The sequence below is a fragment of the Python bivittatus genome, unplaced genomic scaffold (genome assembly GCF_059951505.1).
Source record: "Python bivittatus isolate LINGU-HERP-01145 unplaced genomic scaffold, Pbiv_v1 ctg000190_np1212, whole genome shotgun sequence".
In the NCBI taxonomy this organism is placed as follows: domain Eukaryota; kingdom Metazoa; phylum Chordata; class Lepidosauria; order Squamata; family Pythonidae; genus Python; species Python bivittatus.
In genome coordinates, this window is record NW_028277042.1 from 5,337,322 (window position 1) to 5,355,116 (window position 17,795).

Here is a 17,795-nt window from a genome sequence, read left to right on the forward strand (position 1 = left end):
AGTTTCCATAATTGGTACAAATGAACTTCTCACGGTAGGAGCTTTTACTGGCTGTCTCCTTCTGGAAGGATACTTAACTAAAGGCCATGCCACTGGAAACTACAGTCAGGTCCAGAAATATTGGGACATCGACACAATTCTAACATCTTTGGCTCTATACACCACCACAATGGATTTGGAATGAAACAAACACAATGTGCTTTAACTGCAGACTGTCAGCTGTAATTTGAGGGTATGTACATCCAACTCAGGTGAACGGTGTAGGAATTACAACAGTTTGCATATGTGCCTCCCACTTGTTAAGGGACCAAAAGTAATGGGACAGAATAATAATCATAAATCAAACTTTCCCTTTTTAATACTTGGTTGCAAATCGGTTGCAGTCAATCACAGCCTGAAGCCTGGAACGCATAGACATCACCAGACGCTGGGTTTCATCCCTGGTGATGCTCTGCCAGGCCTCTACTGCAACTGTCTTCAGTTCCTGCTTGTTCTTGGGGCATTTTCCCTTCAGTTTTGTCTTCAGCAAGTGAAATGCATGCTCAATGGGATTCAGGTCAGGTGATTGACTTGGCCATTGCAAAACATTCCACTTCTGTCCCTTCAAAAACTCTTTGGTTGCTTTTGCAGTATGCTTTGGGTCATTGTCCATCTGTACTGTGAAGCGCCGTCCAATGAGTTCTCCAGCATTTGGCTGAATGTGAGCAGATATTGCCCGAAACACTGCAGAATTCATCCTGCTGCTTTTGTCAGCAGTCACATCATCAATAAATACAAGAGAACCAGTTCCATTGGCAGCCATACATGCCCACACCATGACACTACCACCACCATGCTTCACTGATGAGGTGGTATGCTTAGGATCATGAGCAGTTCCTTTCCTTCTCCATACTCTTCTCTTCCCATCACTCTGGTACAAGTTGATCTTGGTCTCATCTGTCCATAGGATGTTGTTCCAGAACTGTGAAGGCTTTTTTAGATGTCGTTTGGTAAACTCTAATCTGGCCTTCCTGTTTTTGAGGCTCACCAATGGTTTACATCTTGTGGTGAACCCTCAGTATTCACTCTGGTGAAGTCTTCTTTTGATTATTGACTTTGACACACATACACCTACCTCCTGGAGAGTGTTCTTGATCTGGCCAACTGTTGTGAAGGGTGTTTTCTTCACCCTGGAAAGGATTCTTCGGTCATCCACCACAGTTGTTTTCCATTGTCTCCCGGGTCTTTTGGTGTTGCTGAGCTCACCGGTGTGTTCCTTCTTTTTGAGAATGTTCCAAACAGTTGTTTTGGCCACGCCTAATGTTCTTGCTATCTCTCTGATGGGTTTGTTTTGTTTCTTCAGCCTAATGATGGCTTGTTTCACTGATAGTGACAGCTCTTTGGATCTTATCTTGAGAGTTGACAGCAAGATTCCAAATGCAAATAGCACACTTGAAATGAACTCTGGGCCTTTTATCTGCACATTGTAATTGGGGTACCGAGGGAATATCACACACCTGGCCATGGAACAGCTGAGAAGCCGATTGTCCCATTACTTTTGGTCCCTTAACAAGTGGGAGGCACATATGCAAACTGTTGTAATTCCTACACCGTTCACCTGAGTTGGATGTACATACCCTCAAATTAAAGCTGACAGTCTGCAGTTAAGGCACATTGTGTTTGTTTCATTCCAAATCCATTGTGGTGGTGTATAGAGCCAAAGATGTTAGAATTGTGTCAATGTCCCAATATTTCTGGACCTGACTGTATTTGCTTGGGTTCAAGATTGTCATGGCTTCTTCTCTACAATGAACTGTTAGTGGTTTGGTTTGGTTTTTTGATTGCCCAAATTGTATTGCTTTCAATTTGATGAGAACAGTTCTGGTGTATCACCAGAAAGGGACAACAGGTTGAAACATCAAGATGGAAATATTGTAAACATTTCTGTCATTTGCTTCCCTGCTTTAACTTTATAAAAGGATAAATTTATACATAACGCTATTTTTTTTTAAAAAAAAAAGGGACGGTTGAATAAACCATAATGGCCAGATCGACATATCATACTAAACCATAATAGTTATGTTCCCACACTGCACTAAGCGAAAAATAGATGAATGACATTGTGGCTTACTACGATGTGTCAAATAAAGACATATCATCCTGTTGTATGGATGGAATATTTAACACAATTGATTGTGTTGATTAAAGGCAGAACTTATAAATCAGTGTAGCTTTCCACAAGGCACTTAACTGGAATAGTACTGACCATGTTGTGATCCAGTCATAATATATTTGCAGCTTGACTACAGAAGAGTTTAAATCTTTAAACAAGAAGACAATTGTGTTTCACGCATCCAGCAGTACTACTAAAATGTAAGATGACCCCTGAGAAGTTCTACAAGCCTATCTTGTAGCAATGTGATATGTGATTAAAACAACAACAACACAAGTACGTTACCTGTTTAGCCACTAACCTGTATCAAGATCCCCAATCACATATATACTGGCCCCAATGGGCACAGCTCCATACACAAACGAAGAACTGGCTGGGATGCATAAATTCTGATCACTCAGATAGATCCATCTGCATAAAATTGAGCAGGTGAAAATTTGTTCAGTAATTAGTAGTGCCTAGAAAAAAGTATCTACCTCACAAATTTTCTCATGCAGTACAAAATACACTTATGCTCCTTTGTAGGATTTTAAAACTGATGCTACACTTCACATTGAGGTCACCTATTCGCTGGAGAAGCAGATAGCTATTATCAAAATCCTTTGCTGCATGCAAGACATTTCATGTTACAGCAGACAGGTGGATACAGCTTTTATAGAATTTGCAGCTGAAAGCACCAGAAATAGATTATGTACTTCCTGTTTTGGCCAATGCTCCACTTTTTGTGTGGGGAAGTTAACGTTTTATTTAAGAGCGGCCAACATTCATATGCTGGGTGAATCAGTGACAGAATGCAAGTTCTGTATGCAGAAGGTTTGGCATTCAACTTCCTGCACCTCCTGATCAAAGTATTTCAGGAAGCACCTCTGGAAAATATTTCTAGCTTGAATCCCAAAGAAGTGCCATTAGGTACAATAAACCATGCTAAACTAAGCTCGTCAGCAGCATAAAGGCAGTTTAATCTGAGAATCTTTTTGTATTGTTTTCATCACTTTCTTACAATGCCTAGCTACAGAGCCTGGACAGGATTCTTTCGAAGAACAGAATATTCATCCAAGGGCCAGCCCAATCATGAGACAGAGTGACACGGCCACCTCCGGCAGCAGATTTGGAGCATGATCAAAGGACAGCAAAGTATTTTTTGTTGTTGCTATATATTGTACGTCATATTTTATGGGAAGTGGTGCTTGTGGCATTGTCTGTCACCTCTGCCGAAATCTCTGTCCTGGTCCTGAATATTACATGCCCAGACCCAAATGATGGCAATTGCAACGGGTTCAATTCCCTGCTCCCCCAGTATCAGGCAGTGAAGTATCCTGCATCAATTCTTCAATATGTCTATTTGAGACCATGTGTTTTGAAATGAGAAAACGTATTGGTGCAGGGTTAAGGAGATACACATCTATGAAGTGACCCATTCAAGAAAAGTTTGGAATTCAACGACAATGAAACACGAGAGTCACAACACAAAAGTCTATTCAACGATCCACCATAAGAGATAGAAACAGATCTCTTCTAATAAGTTAGTAGCCATCTTCTTGAAATCCTACAGCTGACAGCTTCTTTTAGAGTAAGTACTGTTGGAGTAAGCTATCAACCTGTACAATGGCACCCTCTTCTGGTTAACAGAGATATAAGCTGTATTGCATTTAAAAAGATACTGTAATGACCACAACCATGTCTTCAGCACAGGAAGTTTAAATTACATGATGATTAATGTGCCACTATTCCTATATTCAAATTATCATTTCAAGTATAACCTACTAGGGTTGTGCAAAGAATTCAGAAGAGGCTGTTTGCATAGGGTACTGGAGCAAGTGAAGGATTCCTCCTTGAAGCATGAAAACAACAGGGCCTTTTGAGAGGCCTGACACAGCTGCTTTGAAGACTGTCTCTGGCTGTCTTCAGGTGTGTGTCAATGCACAGCAGCAAGTTTGAGGGTGTAAAGGAATTTCAAGCTGACCTAAGCCATTAATAAGTGTCTTGGACAAGAGATCCCACGGTCCAGAGATAGAAGGGAGGATGAGAAAGAACTTCAAAATAAACCTGCATTGAGGTTATTTAGTTTAAGATGGGGCACAGAGAAACTTGGACAGGCTTTCAAGATTCTGCTATTATACCCTACAACAGTATTTCTCAACCTTGTCAACTTTAAGATGTGTGGACTTCAACCCCCAGAATGGCTGGGGAATTAGCCAAGTTTGAAAAACACTGTCGTGCAACAATGCATTCCAGGAATCCCTGTGGGGTCTGTTTCTTAACCTGGCTGACCCAAAGGAAGAGTTATCTATATGCATCCTCAGACAATTAGGGACAGCCTTCAAAGCAGCACATGAGCCTTCCAAAGGCTGCTTGCAGCTGATTTCATGCTTCGAGGAGGGATGCTGTGCTTGCACTTAACATGTTCTGTGAAGCTACTAAATGCTTTGTATAACTCTACAAAAGTAAGAACTGGAAACCATGCGATTTATAAATCATTGTAGATTTAGTTGAAAAATCAAGCTGGCTGACATCTATTAGCACTCACATCTTTCTATTGCAGGGGGGGGAGTTTGCACTCAGATGTACTAATGCCACAAGATGCATTTTCTTTGATGGGGAAGAGCCTCAACAATTATTTACTTCTTTTGCCAAAGGTCCAGGTTTCAAGCCAAGAAAAGGAGATATCAAGTGACAAGACTGGGAAAGATTATCTGCAGAGATAATCAATCAAAGAAGACTTTTATTGGCTAGAAGGAAAACAATTGGCAATTCCCCAGGTTCAGTTTTGTTAAGCTCTACAATGAAGTTGCCAGGGACAAAACAAGATAACAGCCAACTGTCAAGAGTTCATTAGACTCTGTTATATAGAAAATGGTTACCTTTTAAATTCATCATGGTAGAATTCAGATTTGCACGTCACCATCTCACTGGTTTGATTATCATCACGGCTTCTTACTCCACCAAAGACATAGAGCTCTGAAGCGACTCCACATGCCACCGCCCCAAATCTGAAAAACAATTTAAGATGAGAAATGTAAGCATGGATGTTAACTCAGCACTTATGTTACTAACCACATCTAATGTTATCCTAGCTATTTCACCCAACCCCACATGTGCTTTTGTAGGAGTACTTCCTTAGCGGTAAACTTCTGCTTTACTGCTCCTACCTCTTATTCTCCTGCATAGCTCACATTATCTTACAAAGATCCTGTTTCTAGGCAAAGTCTGAAGGATGGGAATCTTTTGTTTACAAAGATGCTAGCTCAGCATCTTTTTACTTTAGTCTACAGAATCTCACTAAACTTTCTAGACATTCTTTTTTTTTTATGTCCGTAATAATGTTTCTGGCCATGGATTAATTTACACACTATCACAGTGGCATGGAAGTCAATTTCCATTAGAGGCTGAACACTTTAATCCTGCTCATTTGTAGCCCTTGGAGGTAGCAGAAAAAGCACTTGCCCATCCTACTTAGGGCAAAATAGGGACCCAATCTGAATGTAGCTAAATCGCTAACACACTCTTTTTGTTCTCTAAAAAATGATAACCATTATGGTCAATCACATAGAGCAGCTGAAGAAAAGCATTCAGTAATTCCATAGTGAGAGCCAGTTTGGTGTAGTGGTTAAGACACCAGATTAGAAACCGGGAGACCATGAGTTCTAGTCTTGCCTTAGACACAAAGCCAGCTGGGTGACCTTGGGCCAGTCCCCTTCTCTCAGCCCTAGGAAGGAGGCAATGGTAAACCACTTCTGAAAAACCTTGCCAAGAAAACTGCAGGGACAAGTCCAGGCAGTTACGAAGAGCCAAAAATGTCATAGTGTGGCGGGACGGTATCTTAGTGTGGCAAGAAATAAGCTTGAGTTAAATATGTAAACATGGCTTTTTAAAAAGCTTTAAAAAGTAAAAGAAGAAGAAAAAAATCTTAGCCAACCAAGATGCCATTTATTCCCTCTCCATAGCCTGCAAAGAAATACAGGATGCTAGTCTATTGGCAGGTTAGATGTGAAAGTGCCTTCACCAAAGACAAGGAAGGACAAAGGGACCCCACCCTTTCGCAGACTTCTTACTCATCCGAGCAAAATTTTTAGTCAGCCTATTATGACTAGGTTAATGCTTAAACCCAAGACTGATAAGAATACCCAGGCCTAATCTGTGGAATGTTGGATGATTTAGGACATTAAGGAGATGGTGGATGTATCTAATAATCTGGGCAGTAAATCCTAATATTTTACTAACCTTCTCTCTTTCAGTGGGCAGATGGCCGTCCACTGCTGAGTCCTCGGGTCATAACATTCCACAGACTCAAAGAGCTTGCCATAGGAACCACCACCCATTGCATAGATCTTCTTTTTCATAGCTGCATAGCAACCAATCTTAAAAATGAAAATGTACAACATCCGTTACACACAGTAAGGTGCGAGTCATTCTGCAATAAGGACAGAACAAAAGGGAGTAACACCACAGGAACACAAATGATGAGCTTCTAGAGGGGAAGGGGAAGTCTTCTGGTGCCTTAATCAGCAGATTGTTAGAAGATTCCATCCCTGATACAATTCAAAAGAAAAACAAAAGAGTCCACACAGTAAATGCTTGGAGATCTGGATCACTATCTGAAACATATGAAGGCAACTCCAACAAGATGGCTCTTCTGAAATTCAGCTTTCCTCTGTATCAATTTAAGGGCTATTTCTCTTCCTGTATTGCCTGGAAAGAATTTAATCAGCTATAATATGCTCTTATGTATTTTGTTCTTGTTTTCTAAAGACATCCTGTCACTTAACACTTGCATCTTGTATTACATTAGATTCACATAGCATTTTGGCTTCTTATACCATGAAAAGAAAAGAAGAAAAGAAAAAGGTGTGCAGACAAATTTCTGTTGTGACCAACGTGAAGAACGCAACTGTGCTAGATTATGACCAGGATTTTATTCCTTATGTAAAAGCCTTGCAATGTTTTGAGCAGTCTCAATCTTTGATTGATTGTATCTGGCTTTGAGGCCTCCTTGCAGCCAAGTTGGCAGAACATGGAAAAAAGGTGCAGTAAACCAACTGTCAAACCTGCAAGAGAGGTTGAGGTCGTATTTCTGCTTCAAGACACATGAAAGAAACAGACAGGTGTTGCTTTGATAAATGAAACAAGCAGGTGTTTCCTCATGAAGGTGGCAATCCCCCAAACTACTTAAAGAACAGTGAATCTTGAGACAGCCAGCCAATTAAAAAGTGTCCTTTTCTATTATTCCTTTCTCCCACTTTATTTTATCAAAAGTCATACAGGATGATAGAGACCAAGGTTCCAGATTTGAAGAGATGGTAAAAATCTGCAAAGCCCATCCCAGTAAGCAAGATTTGATCAAGCGCAGGATTAAGTTCTGTAACTACTCTTTCATCAGCCTCCACTCGGCTTCCCAGAACAATTCAACTTCCTGTTTTTGACTATTAAAACCTTTTATATTGAAAGGGAACAACTGGAGCTCCCAAAACTGCAAGACCTCAAATGTTGCCTCAAAAGATCTCAAAGTTGTTGCCAAAATAATATATTTTAAAGTAACAGCAGGGGAAAGCTAGTAAAGGCACAACTAGACAGTAATTGTAATAGGGACATTTTGGTTAATTTAAAATACCAATGAAATGAAGTGGATTTCCTGGCCTGGCTCCACCTACTACCTTTTGGAAGGCAGCCCTTGCATATCATTTTTTCCATTTGTTAAACTTTATTACAGTATTTTTATATTATATTATATTGCACTACACACAACAGCTTTCACATTCATTTATCAAGCCATTCCAATTTAAATTTTCTATATATCCACACAGGTATTCATTATGCTACTTATAAAACAGATAAAATCCTGCAAATCTGAGTAGAATGATTTCCCATGGTCGTTTTCTAAGTGTGAGAATGTTGTCAGAGTCCTTCTCAAACAGGACAATAGACTAGTTCTATCCTTGCATTTTTCAAGTGACACATCATCCAAATATTGGTGGGCAAGACTTGACTTAGCTGCTAGAAGCAGGTAAAGAGTACGTTTGGGTTGATCTTGCATGTTAGTTAAAGGCTAAGGGTGGGCCTCAATAAAGAAACAGCTGCATACCCCTGCTTTCTAGCTTTGGGGACTGATACTTTCTGTCAAGGAGATTCCACCGACTCCTGCTGATTTGACAAGTTCAACTGGAAGCTAGGCAACCATTTGCTTGGTGCTTTGCTCTGGACTCCTCTACTTGTATACAAGACTGGACTCCAAGGTTTACATGACCCAATTATTCTTGAACCATTTGCACTATCGGACACTGCCTAGATGCTGAGATAATTTTCAGAAGCCCATTAGTGTTGCTCTCACCAGATATGAAGAACAGCATGACCAGTGAAGAAGCTTACTATTTGGGATTCCATCCTCAGCATCAACTGTAGAACTCTTCTGGAACCACCAAAAGAGCTTTCAGTATGTCCTTTGAGATGCAATTTTTAAGACAGTGTTAGGTGGTAGGTATGAGGCCACTTTTGGACTTGAGCTCTTGGTCTGGTTTAATTGCAGCTTTAGTGGCTTTTTAAAAGTACTTGGGAGAAGCATTTGGATCTTCTTTGAGGCCAAACAACAGGGAAGAACAACATGAACTGAACAAAATAAACCTCTTCCTCTTATTTTTGTCTAACTGGCTGGGCGAGGTCTTTCATATGAAGCTACTGCTAGCTTTCCAAAAGATGTTACGAAACCTGACATGGCTGTTAAGATGGTGGGGACAGATCTGTATTGAAAATGAGGCAAACACTGAAAGCATGTCCCTTGTTTTGCTTAGGATAACCCTCTTGAAACAAGCAATGGTAGAAATTGCTCAGAAGGCCCATCTGCTAAGCTTTAAGCAGCTAACAGAAGATCTGGCTCCAGTCTCTGCTTCACTTTTTTCAACACAACAATCAGCAACGAAAACATCCTTTTACTATATTAATATATGGTGTAAAACCTTTTGGCAGCTGCAGCAGCTACATCAACATGGAGGCTTGGATAATACATCATGTTTCCTATTCTGTCTGGCAGTCCAAGGAATGTGGTTTCTGTTTATTTTTTTGAAAGTTAAGAGAGAGGGAGAGAACTGCTGTGAAAATGAGTGAGATCTCTCGCAGCATAATGGCTCTCAGTGAGCAATTTACTTACACAATCGTGCCTTTAATTCAACTGGAGTCAAGAATCCACTAAGTGGACTTGGAGCACTTTCACATAGACCTTTGATGCGGTACCACTGTGTTCCTATGAGGTCTTCCCCCCTGGGCAGCTGATTGTCTTCTGAGTCAGCTGTAAAAAACTTCAAACTGCAAAATTTCTATTTTGCTGTTTGCAATGCTGGAGTTCAGCACTGGGGCTCAGGAGGAGGTCATTTTACCATTTGTAGGAAATGGTGCCTTGCTACTTGAACTCCAGGTTTTCTCGTAGGTTTCCCAAACAGCCAAGGAGCAAACCTAGTCTCAAGACTTCTGGACAGTTTTGCAACTTCCAATTTAAGACAACGACAGCGCTCCAATAAGAAGCAGACACCAAACCCTTGGCCTATCCTACCACTCTGCATCTCGATTCAAGCAAGCCATAAATCAGCCTCACCACCACCAAAAAACCCTAACACTGCACCTGGCTGCAGCAACCTGCATCTGACTGAAAAAAAAATCAGGTCAATATCATAGCTTTCAGTAGGAGTTTAAATGCAGGAAAAACGATGTTCTGATGGCCAGAATGGTCTCCCCTTGTCCCAATAGCTCTGCTGTTTTGCAAAACAGCCAGGAAAGCAAATACAACATGTGCACTACACACAGGAGATAGAAGAGCTAGCCTTGGGGGGGTTTTTCCCTCCCTTATTGTAGGAGGCAATATCTCCAATATTGAAAAAAGTAATTCTGTTTGCTGTAGTGGTGAAGGCACCAGGCTAGAAACCAGGAGACCAGGAGTTCTAGTCCCGCCTTAGCCATGAAGCCAGCTAGGTGACCTTGGGCCAGTCCCTCTCTCTCAGCCCTAGGAAGGAGGCAATGGTAAACCACTTCCAAAATCCTGCCAAGAAAACTGCAGGGACTAGTCCAGGCAGTCGCCAGGAGTCAACACTGACTCAAAGACGCACACATACATACGCACACAATTCTGTCCTAGCCAACCAGCTGGCTGAAAGGATTACCAAGAAAAGTTACAAGTTATTCTGAGCGCATTACATGATATCACTATGCACAATCTTTACAGTATCAAGTCAGGGAAAAATCCAGGATTTCTGAGACAAGTGAATGAGCACTACACCACCAGGAATTGAGAACCTGCAGCCCTCAGAAAACATAGCTGGAGAACTATTCTCATCATCCTTGAATATTAGCTATTATGGCTGGAATTTATGGGTGTTGGAGTCCAATAACATCTGGATGGCCATAGTTTCCTATCTTCAATGAGCTGATTGAGAGACCAAACTCTAGTTGGTACTTCTAGTCCCTGATCCAAAGTTGCAGCAAGACAACTTTAGGGATTTATTTATTTAATTATAAAGCCAGCCAACTCAACAATGACTTCGGGAAGCTTTATAACTATGACTTATAAATAAATAATTTCCTCAATCAGTACTTAATTTTCCTTTATTTCTTCCTTGTTCCTTTTTCCTTCTTGTGTCTTGTTTATTAGACAGTAATGCTTGCAGAAGGGATTCCTTTGTTTGGTTTTAAATCTGTGTTAACGGCAATTAGTTCATTTCAGGCACTTTAAGACAAAGTGGAAATAGGCCACAGAGACATTTAAGATATCTTAATTCAAGTGCATCTTTCTTTTTTGAAACAGATTCTTGTGGATTGGGGGACAGTACAGGAAGGAAAACTGAGGAAATGATGGCTTATTGTTTTGTATCACTAACTGTATACTTAGTAAGAGTCTTTTAGTTAAAAAAACAACCTCTAAACCTTTAGGTAAACAAACAAACAAAAATCAAAGAGAGAAAAGAAGTGGGAGAAAGAAATAGTTTCAGAAAGAAACACCACCAGCTTACTTTTCCCTTTTGCTTGCCTCTTACCTTCCTAATCATGGTTAGGTCTGGTTGCTTTGTCCATGTCCTATTGTAAATGTCATAGGACTCCATGGAGATGAGCTCTTGTTCTCCATCCTCACCTCCCAAAACATATAACACTCCATCAATCTCGACCAGACCAAAGTTGTGCCGTGCCTATTGGAAATATGTGACGTAAGAACGAAATCTTAATCAACTACAATTTTTGTTAGATGACAATACAAACCATGGAGCATATAAACAACAAAAGTAACATTCCCAGAAATTTAAAGCTACCTCAGTCATTGGTGGCAAAGGGCTCCATGAATTGGTATCTGGATCATACTTTTCACCTGAATTTAGTGTAGTTTTATTTTCATCTTGACCTCCGAGGACAAACAGGAATCCCTCTGAGAAGCAGACCATAAAGATATATTTTAAAACACAATTCATAATGGTGGCACATCGAGCTAAGCATATACATTTTATAAGAAGGATCAACAAATGAATGGTGAGAGAACGAAGCACCAGAATTCAATTACTGAGACTATGAAAAGGTACTACATCTCCATCTGACCAAACATAATCAACCATTTTAGTGACTTCTTCCTAGCAGGCAATAAGATTCCTGTCCAGCCATGCCATGTTGTGTATCAGAACCATAAGGTGAGTCTGAGTCTAGTGCCTAACCAACTCCAGAAAATTTTGCCAAGATCTTGCCATGAGCCTGACCACTGATATGCTGGACTACAATTGCAATTATCTCAGTGGGCATGAGGGATTAATCCAACACATGCAGTGGGTACCAAGCAGGACATCAGACTAAACTATTCATGTATCTGCTTGGGTTTGGCTTAGTATGTTTTGTGAACATAGCCACTGTGGTTTGCAAAACATGGTTAAGAAAACCATGGTTTAATACAATGTATACCCCTAATTACTGTCTGTAAGATGTTTAACAAGTTTCTATTGGGCACCAAAGAGAATGTGTAAGGCCACAAGGATTACTTCAAAAAAGTAAAAGAGCCAGTTTGATGTAGTGGTGAAGGTGCTGGTCTGGACACCAGGAGACTGAGTTCTAAGCCTCCCTTAGGCATGAAGCCCTCTCTCAGCCCAACTCAACTCACATGGTTGTTGCTGTGGGGAAAATAAGAGGCAGAAGTATTAGGTATGTTCACTGCCTTAAGTTACATATAAAAAGGCAAGGAAAAAAAAACAGTGTCGGTTCTTGTGAGACTATATTCATAGTTACTGAAGAAATATTAAACAAAAAAATTAGCAAAGTATATACAATATGACTGGGTTCCTAAGACAAGGATGTGCATGTTTAGAGTACTTCCTTGTATGCAAATGTCTGAGTGGGAAATAGCAGCATCTACAAAGGACTGATCAAAATGGACAAGATGGCCACACAGTACCGCAATCCAAGCCCCAACTTTTTTATACTTGCACCCATATTTTATGTGCATACAAAAGGGTGGGGATTGGACTGTGATGCTGTGTCTACCATCTTGCCTGTTTTAACTTGCACCAAATATGTGCCCTCTGCAGATGCTGCTATTGGGAAGGGAACAAATATATACATACATACATACATACACACACACACACACACACACGAAACTTACCACACCTCTTAGAATACAATAGTAAGGGGATAAAAAACTGAAAGGGTTTGCGCACATAAAATTCCCCACTGCTCTTGTTTGGATGTTGGCTTGTATTTATTAGATAAAAACAGATGATGCCCTGAACACCTCATCAAACATTTATTTATTTATTTTACATACCACACGGGCCTGGCAAAACTAATATGGCCTTGGCTCCTTCCCTCTTCTTGCTCCCGTGCTTTTCCCTCTAAACTAGAGAGAGTCACCTACTTAATTATTCACTGGTTATTATTTGCCCAGGATCTGATCCAAAGTAGCTAAAAGACTATTTCACTTTATAAATATTTAAAAGCATTAGATTTATATCCTCTTTTATTAATGGGGGGGGGGAAGGATTTTTCCTACCTGCAGAAAGTACACTGTGATTTATCCTGGGTGTACTCAAAGGAGCCAGTTCTATCCACAATTGTCTGTGCGGATCATACAGAGGACACATGCATCGCATTGCAGCTGAGGGCTTCCTGGAGCTGAACAGGGAGAAAAGACAGAAATTAACTTGTCAGTATAGGAGGATTCATTGTTAAATGCTTTAAAAGGTGCCCACCTCTCTCTATTTTAGAGAGATATTTCAGGAAGACCTGGCCTCCACTGAATATGCTGTACAAACTAATACGTAATGGGAAAGACAATAAGAAACTGAGATAAACTTATCCCAAATCATGATTTTCTTTATTTGGAAAAACGTATCATTTTTCCTGGCTGTAAAACCAGCCTCAATCAGAACACAATAATGCTTTTCTTTGGGGTAGGGGGATAGAGAGAGAAAATCCAGGAGAAGAACTGAGTTATTTTGATATGAAAGTATTTCACCTGGGCATTTTTGTTGGAGACTTAATCCATTATGGGGGGGGGGGGGAATATAGTAGATCAAAATTCAGCTAGTACATTTTGATCACCAAGTATAACCCAGTAAGGAATCAATCTGGGCTGCAAGTAACCATTCTTTTTAGTTTCTACAAAAGTTTATGGGGCCAACTTTAGACCCAAACGCTTTCCTGGAAATAAAATATGACACTTGGGCCACAATGTGCCATTTTTAAACATTATTTCAATATAAAAAGTGAGATGGGGCAGCGAGACCGGCAGGCGCCAAGAGACTCTCCCAGTTGCTACATGGAGATTCCAGACCTTGGCTTGAAGGCAGACAACCACTGGGTTGAATGATAACTGTCTCAAAGCAACCCATAGTCTCAAACGTTTTGCGTTCTTGGTCTTTTCCAACCTTGCTTTTCTTCTTGGAGATGTTTCATTACCAGGCCAGGTGACATCATTAGTGCACCTGATGATGGGCCTAGACTGATAATGAAACATCTGCAGGAAAAGCAAGCTCAGATCATCAGGAACACAAACATTCAACTCTAAGATCCATACATTCTCCACTACTGCAGTCTCAAACTTATCATCAATGGAGTATTGACCTTTCTTCAAAGTGCTGTCTTCTTTCTCTTTGACTCCTTCCCTACCAAATGAGATCCACAGCTGCTTTCCTGAATTACTTACACTCTTTCTTCGCCCCCAACTGTCACAATGCACTCTGAGTATCCTCTGGGTTTAAAAGAAGCAAGCATTGCCTCTCCTTGCTGGGGAGGGGTGAGTGGAATGTTGCTACATTCTTTGACAATCTCCCGAACTAATGGCTCGTTCATCATTTGTTCACGCAAGTAGGTAGAGTCCAATCCAGTTACCCACACAGCTGACATAGCATCCTTCATATGAACCTGGAGAGCCACAAAGATACTTTAAATCACAAAATGATCCTAACCTCATGAACTTTACAGATAAATAAATTAGTGTTTAACATTACTGCTGATAGACTTTCACAGGAAGAGGCAACTTCTGCCAGGGGCAGCACTTAACGTTGTTTGGGAGGGTAAGGACTATGTTTGCAGGAGAACAATGCACTGGGCAGAACCATCTCAGAGCACAAAGAGGTGTGTTTCTTGCCTCAAAATGGCAGGAAATCCTACACCAAGTTTCAGCAATTCTAGGGAGAAGTAGGGATCTTATCTAACTTAGACAACAAATGGTTCCAACCACTACTCTTGTAATAAATGAAGGCATGGGGAGGTGCCTAAAGAAAAAAGCAACAACAAGAAGAGAAATATCACAGCATATGTATCAGCTGAATAATATACACAGTTGCATAAATGCTCTGATTCTGCTAAAATATAGGATATGAACTTAGGGCAAAATTCAGCTTTCTCTTATTCCTACTCTTCAATGTTTTGATAAACAAATTTTCTTGATTTGTATAGTTAAGAAAATAAGTTTGAAAGTGAGTGAATAATGCCTGCTGATATCTTGGAAGCCAGAGGATTGCTGAATACATTTTTCAGTGATTGAGTCAAGGCTGAGGGGTTTGGCAGAATTACGCAATTAATTAAAACACAGAATAACACATGAACTGCAGGGGCAAGGAGATTCAAAGCAGTGCAGACATTACACTGGTAATAACCGTGTTCAAAAGCAGTAAGCCAAGCTTCATACAATTAGAAGCGTCCAAGTAAACCAACATGAGCAAATGTGTTTATGCAGCCCTCTTAGGTAACTTTAAATTCTGTACCTTTCTTAATTCAGGATCGTGGGAGATCCAACGAATGACTGCTTCAAAAACATGTCTCTCATTCCCAACATTTAACTTCTCCAAAGACAGCACTTCTTTTAGTTTTTGAGGACTTAGTTCCAGGAATTCTTCTGTACTGCTGACATCCCGGAAGTGCGTTTCAAGATATTCCGAGGCAAGGTAGTGAACGTGGAGCAGACAGTAGTGTAGTGCAAAGTCCCGAATTCCAATACAGTTTTCAGCAGCAATGCAACCCTCCAGGAACTCACAACAGAGAGTTTTTAGGTCTGTAAGCAGCAACAAGTCAGCAGCTTGTACCACGTCCTGGATGGTGTCTTCACTTAGTCTGATCTGCAAAAGTTGTATTGCAGGACAGAAAATTACAACCAGTGATGAAGGTTGCCTGAGTCAAACTCCAGATAGCTATTCCCTCTTCCCACATTAGCACACAACTTCTTTCTCCTGGTTTACTTTTAGACTAGTAAGCATGCAAGAGTAGAGTGCTAGACAAACACAAGAGTATATGTAAGCCTGCCATAGCAATGCCCATAGGCTTTCCTCTTCTCCACTAGGCCCACATTTTTACTGGCTATATCATGTAATATACATTCCACATGTTGATCATCAATAATACTAAATGTTTCCTGGAGTCAGAGGAGAGTTGATGTCAATCCTGCATTGTGTATAGTTCTCATCTCACAGAATCTGTTGCTACAAAATGCTGCAATTGCATCTGGTTTAGGTGGCTTAAGAGTGGACCAAAAACAGTCCATGAAAAATATGCCTATTTTCAGACATTAGCCATGACAAACTTGTCATAATTCATCGAACATATAGGAGATGTTTGTATTCCCATACATTTTGCAGCTTTCACCAAAGTGTCTGGCTGGCTATTGCAGAAGTGAGATGCTACACTTTGACTTCCAATCTCATCCAGCTGCATTTTCTTAATGGATGAGAGAGCATAATCAGAATTCAACACATAAAGCATAATCCTCTTTAAATGAACATACTGATGCTTAAGAATATAAGGAGCACTTGAAAAATTTGACCAAAGTCTATCTTACCCAGCATTTTTTTTACAAAGTTGCCAGTGATCCATTTGGAGATCCATGGAAACTGGCCAGGATCCACTGTGGAATACTTCTACTTTATAAACATATTTTTCTAGGAGATTTAGGTTACAATTCTAGCTTACTTTTGAGCAGACATGGACAGAATTGTGACTGGGTACACATACACACACAGAATATTCCTGAAGATATATGGAGGATTAATATTAGTAACACACACCTGGCCACTGAAGATGTAGTCCAGAATCTCTTTCATGGTGTCAACAGATATCCCTTCAAGTTCAATTTTATACATAGATCCATCATCCTTGGGAGGATTATAGTTCAGTTTTGTTCTGTAAAAGATAGACTTTAATTTTAAAAAGCAATAAGAATAGGACAAATGTTACAGAAAATCACAGATCAAAACCATCCCAGATTGTTTTCAATTCTATAATCTTCCATATATACTCTTAAAAATTCCAAGACACAGGTAGAAAGTCCTTGGTTAAAAATTACTACTAACACCTCATGACAATAATTATTTGGATGTTCAGTGCAGTTTCATGGTATTAAGACTTCCATTTAATGAAAAAACTTGGCCACATATAAAACCTCAGATGTTGGGTCTTGTCTTGCTAGTTACCATCTAAAATAATTAGACTAGGTTGAACTCATAGCCACATGTCTTTTGAGAACTGGTTAAAAGGCCATGCTGTATGTTCTACCTTATCAATGAGATCTTGAGGCAACTTTGCTGTGGTCTTCATTAGAAGAAAATGATATTTTGCAAAACATGTTAGCATGTGGGAAACTCTCCTCCTTGAAGTGTTAAATCAGCCATGTTCTTTACAGCTGATTCAAAGGCTGTCCTGGGCTGACTGAGCAGGCGTGTATACCCTCTTCATGCTGGTAGTCCCAGCAGAACTGTTCTCTTTGCCACGCACACATATGCACATACAGACAACCAGGGACAGCTTTTGTGTGCAAAATTCCAAAGGACATGACTACTTCATACAACACTCCTTATGAGTGCTTTGCACAGACTAACCTTTGTGGTTCAGGGGTATAACTCCCCACTTGAAAACTCCAACCTAAATACAATCTCAACAAACTTCCATTTAGAAACATAATCAGCTACATTCAGAACAGATACAGAAAAGCCAGCAAGTGACCAAAAAAAAAAAAAAAATGCAGTAGAAATTATTTCTTTCTGTTTCTTTTAGGACAGAAACAAACCTTATTTGCAGTTGAGTGTTTTTAAAGAAGAGTCCCAAGCTTTAAGATGTAGGTGAGGAAGTTTACTGATGAGTTATTCAACTCACCAGTAAGAAACTCATATGCTTTTCCAAGCAGCAAACTTACAAGGAGATA

The 17,795-nt window shown here is 40.1% G+C and overlaps 1 protein-coding gene across 1 annotated transcript in view; it reads right to left on the minus strand.

Annotated features, from left to right (window-relative positions):
• GAN (gigaxonin) overlaps positions 1 to 17,795 on the minus strand; it is a 43,595-nt gene that overhangs the window by 15,025 nt on the left and 10,775 nt on the right. The window contains exons 2-10 of the mRNA XM_088135980.1: positions 16,663 to 16,777; positions 15,370 to 15,720; positions 14,307 to 14,524; positions 13,152 to 13,273; positions 11,434 to 11,546; positions 11,164 to 11,313; positions 6,374 to 6,510; positions 5,014 to 5,142; positions 2,454 to 2,563 (exon numbers count right to left, since the gene is read on the minus strand). Of these exons, the coding sequence (XP_087992106.1) occupies positions 2,454 to 2,563; positions 5,014 to 5,142; positions 6,374 to 6,510; positions 11,164 to 11,313; positions 11,434 to 11,546; positions 13,152 to 13,273; positions 14,307 to 14,524; positions 15,370 to 15,720; positions 16,663 to 16,777 (1,445 nt within the window). The remainder of the gene's footprint in view (positions 1 to 2,453; positions 2,564 to 5,013; positions 5,143 to 6,373; positions 6,511 to 11,163; positions 11,314 to 11,433; positions 11,547 to 13,151; positions 13,274 to 14,306; positions 14,525 to 15,369; positions 15,721 to 16,662; positions 16,778 to 17,795) is intronic.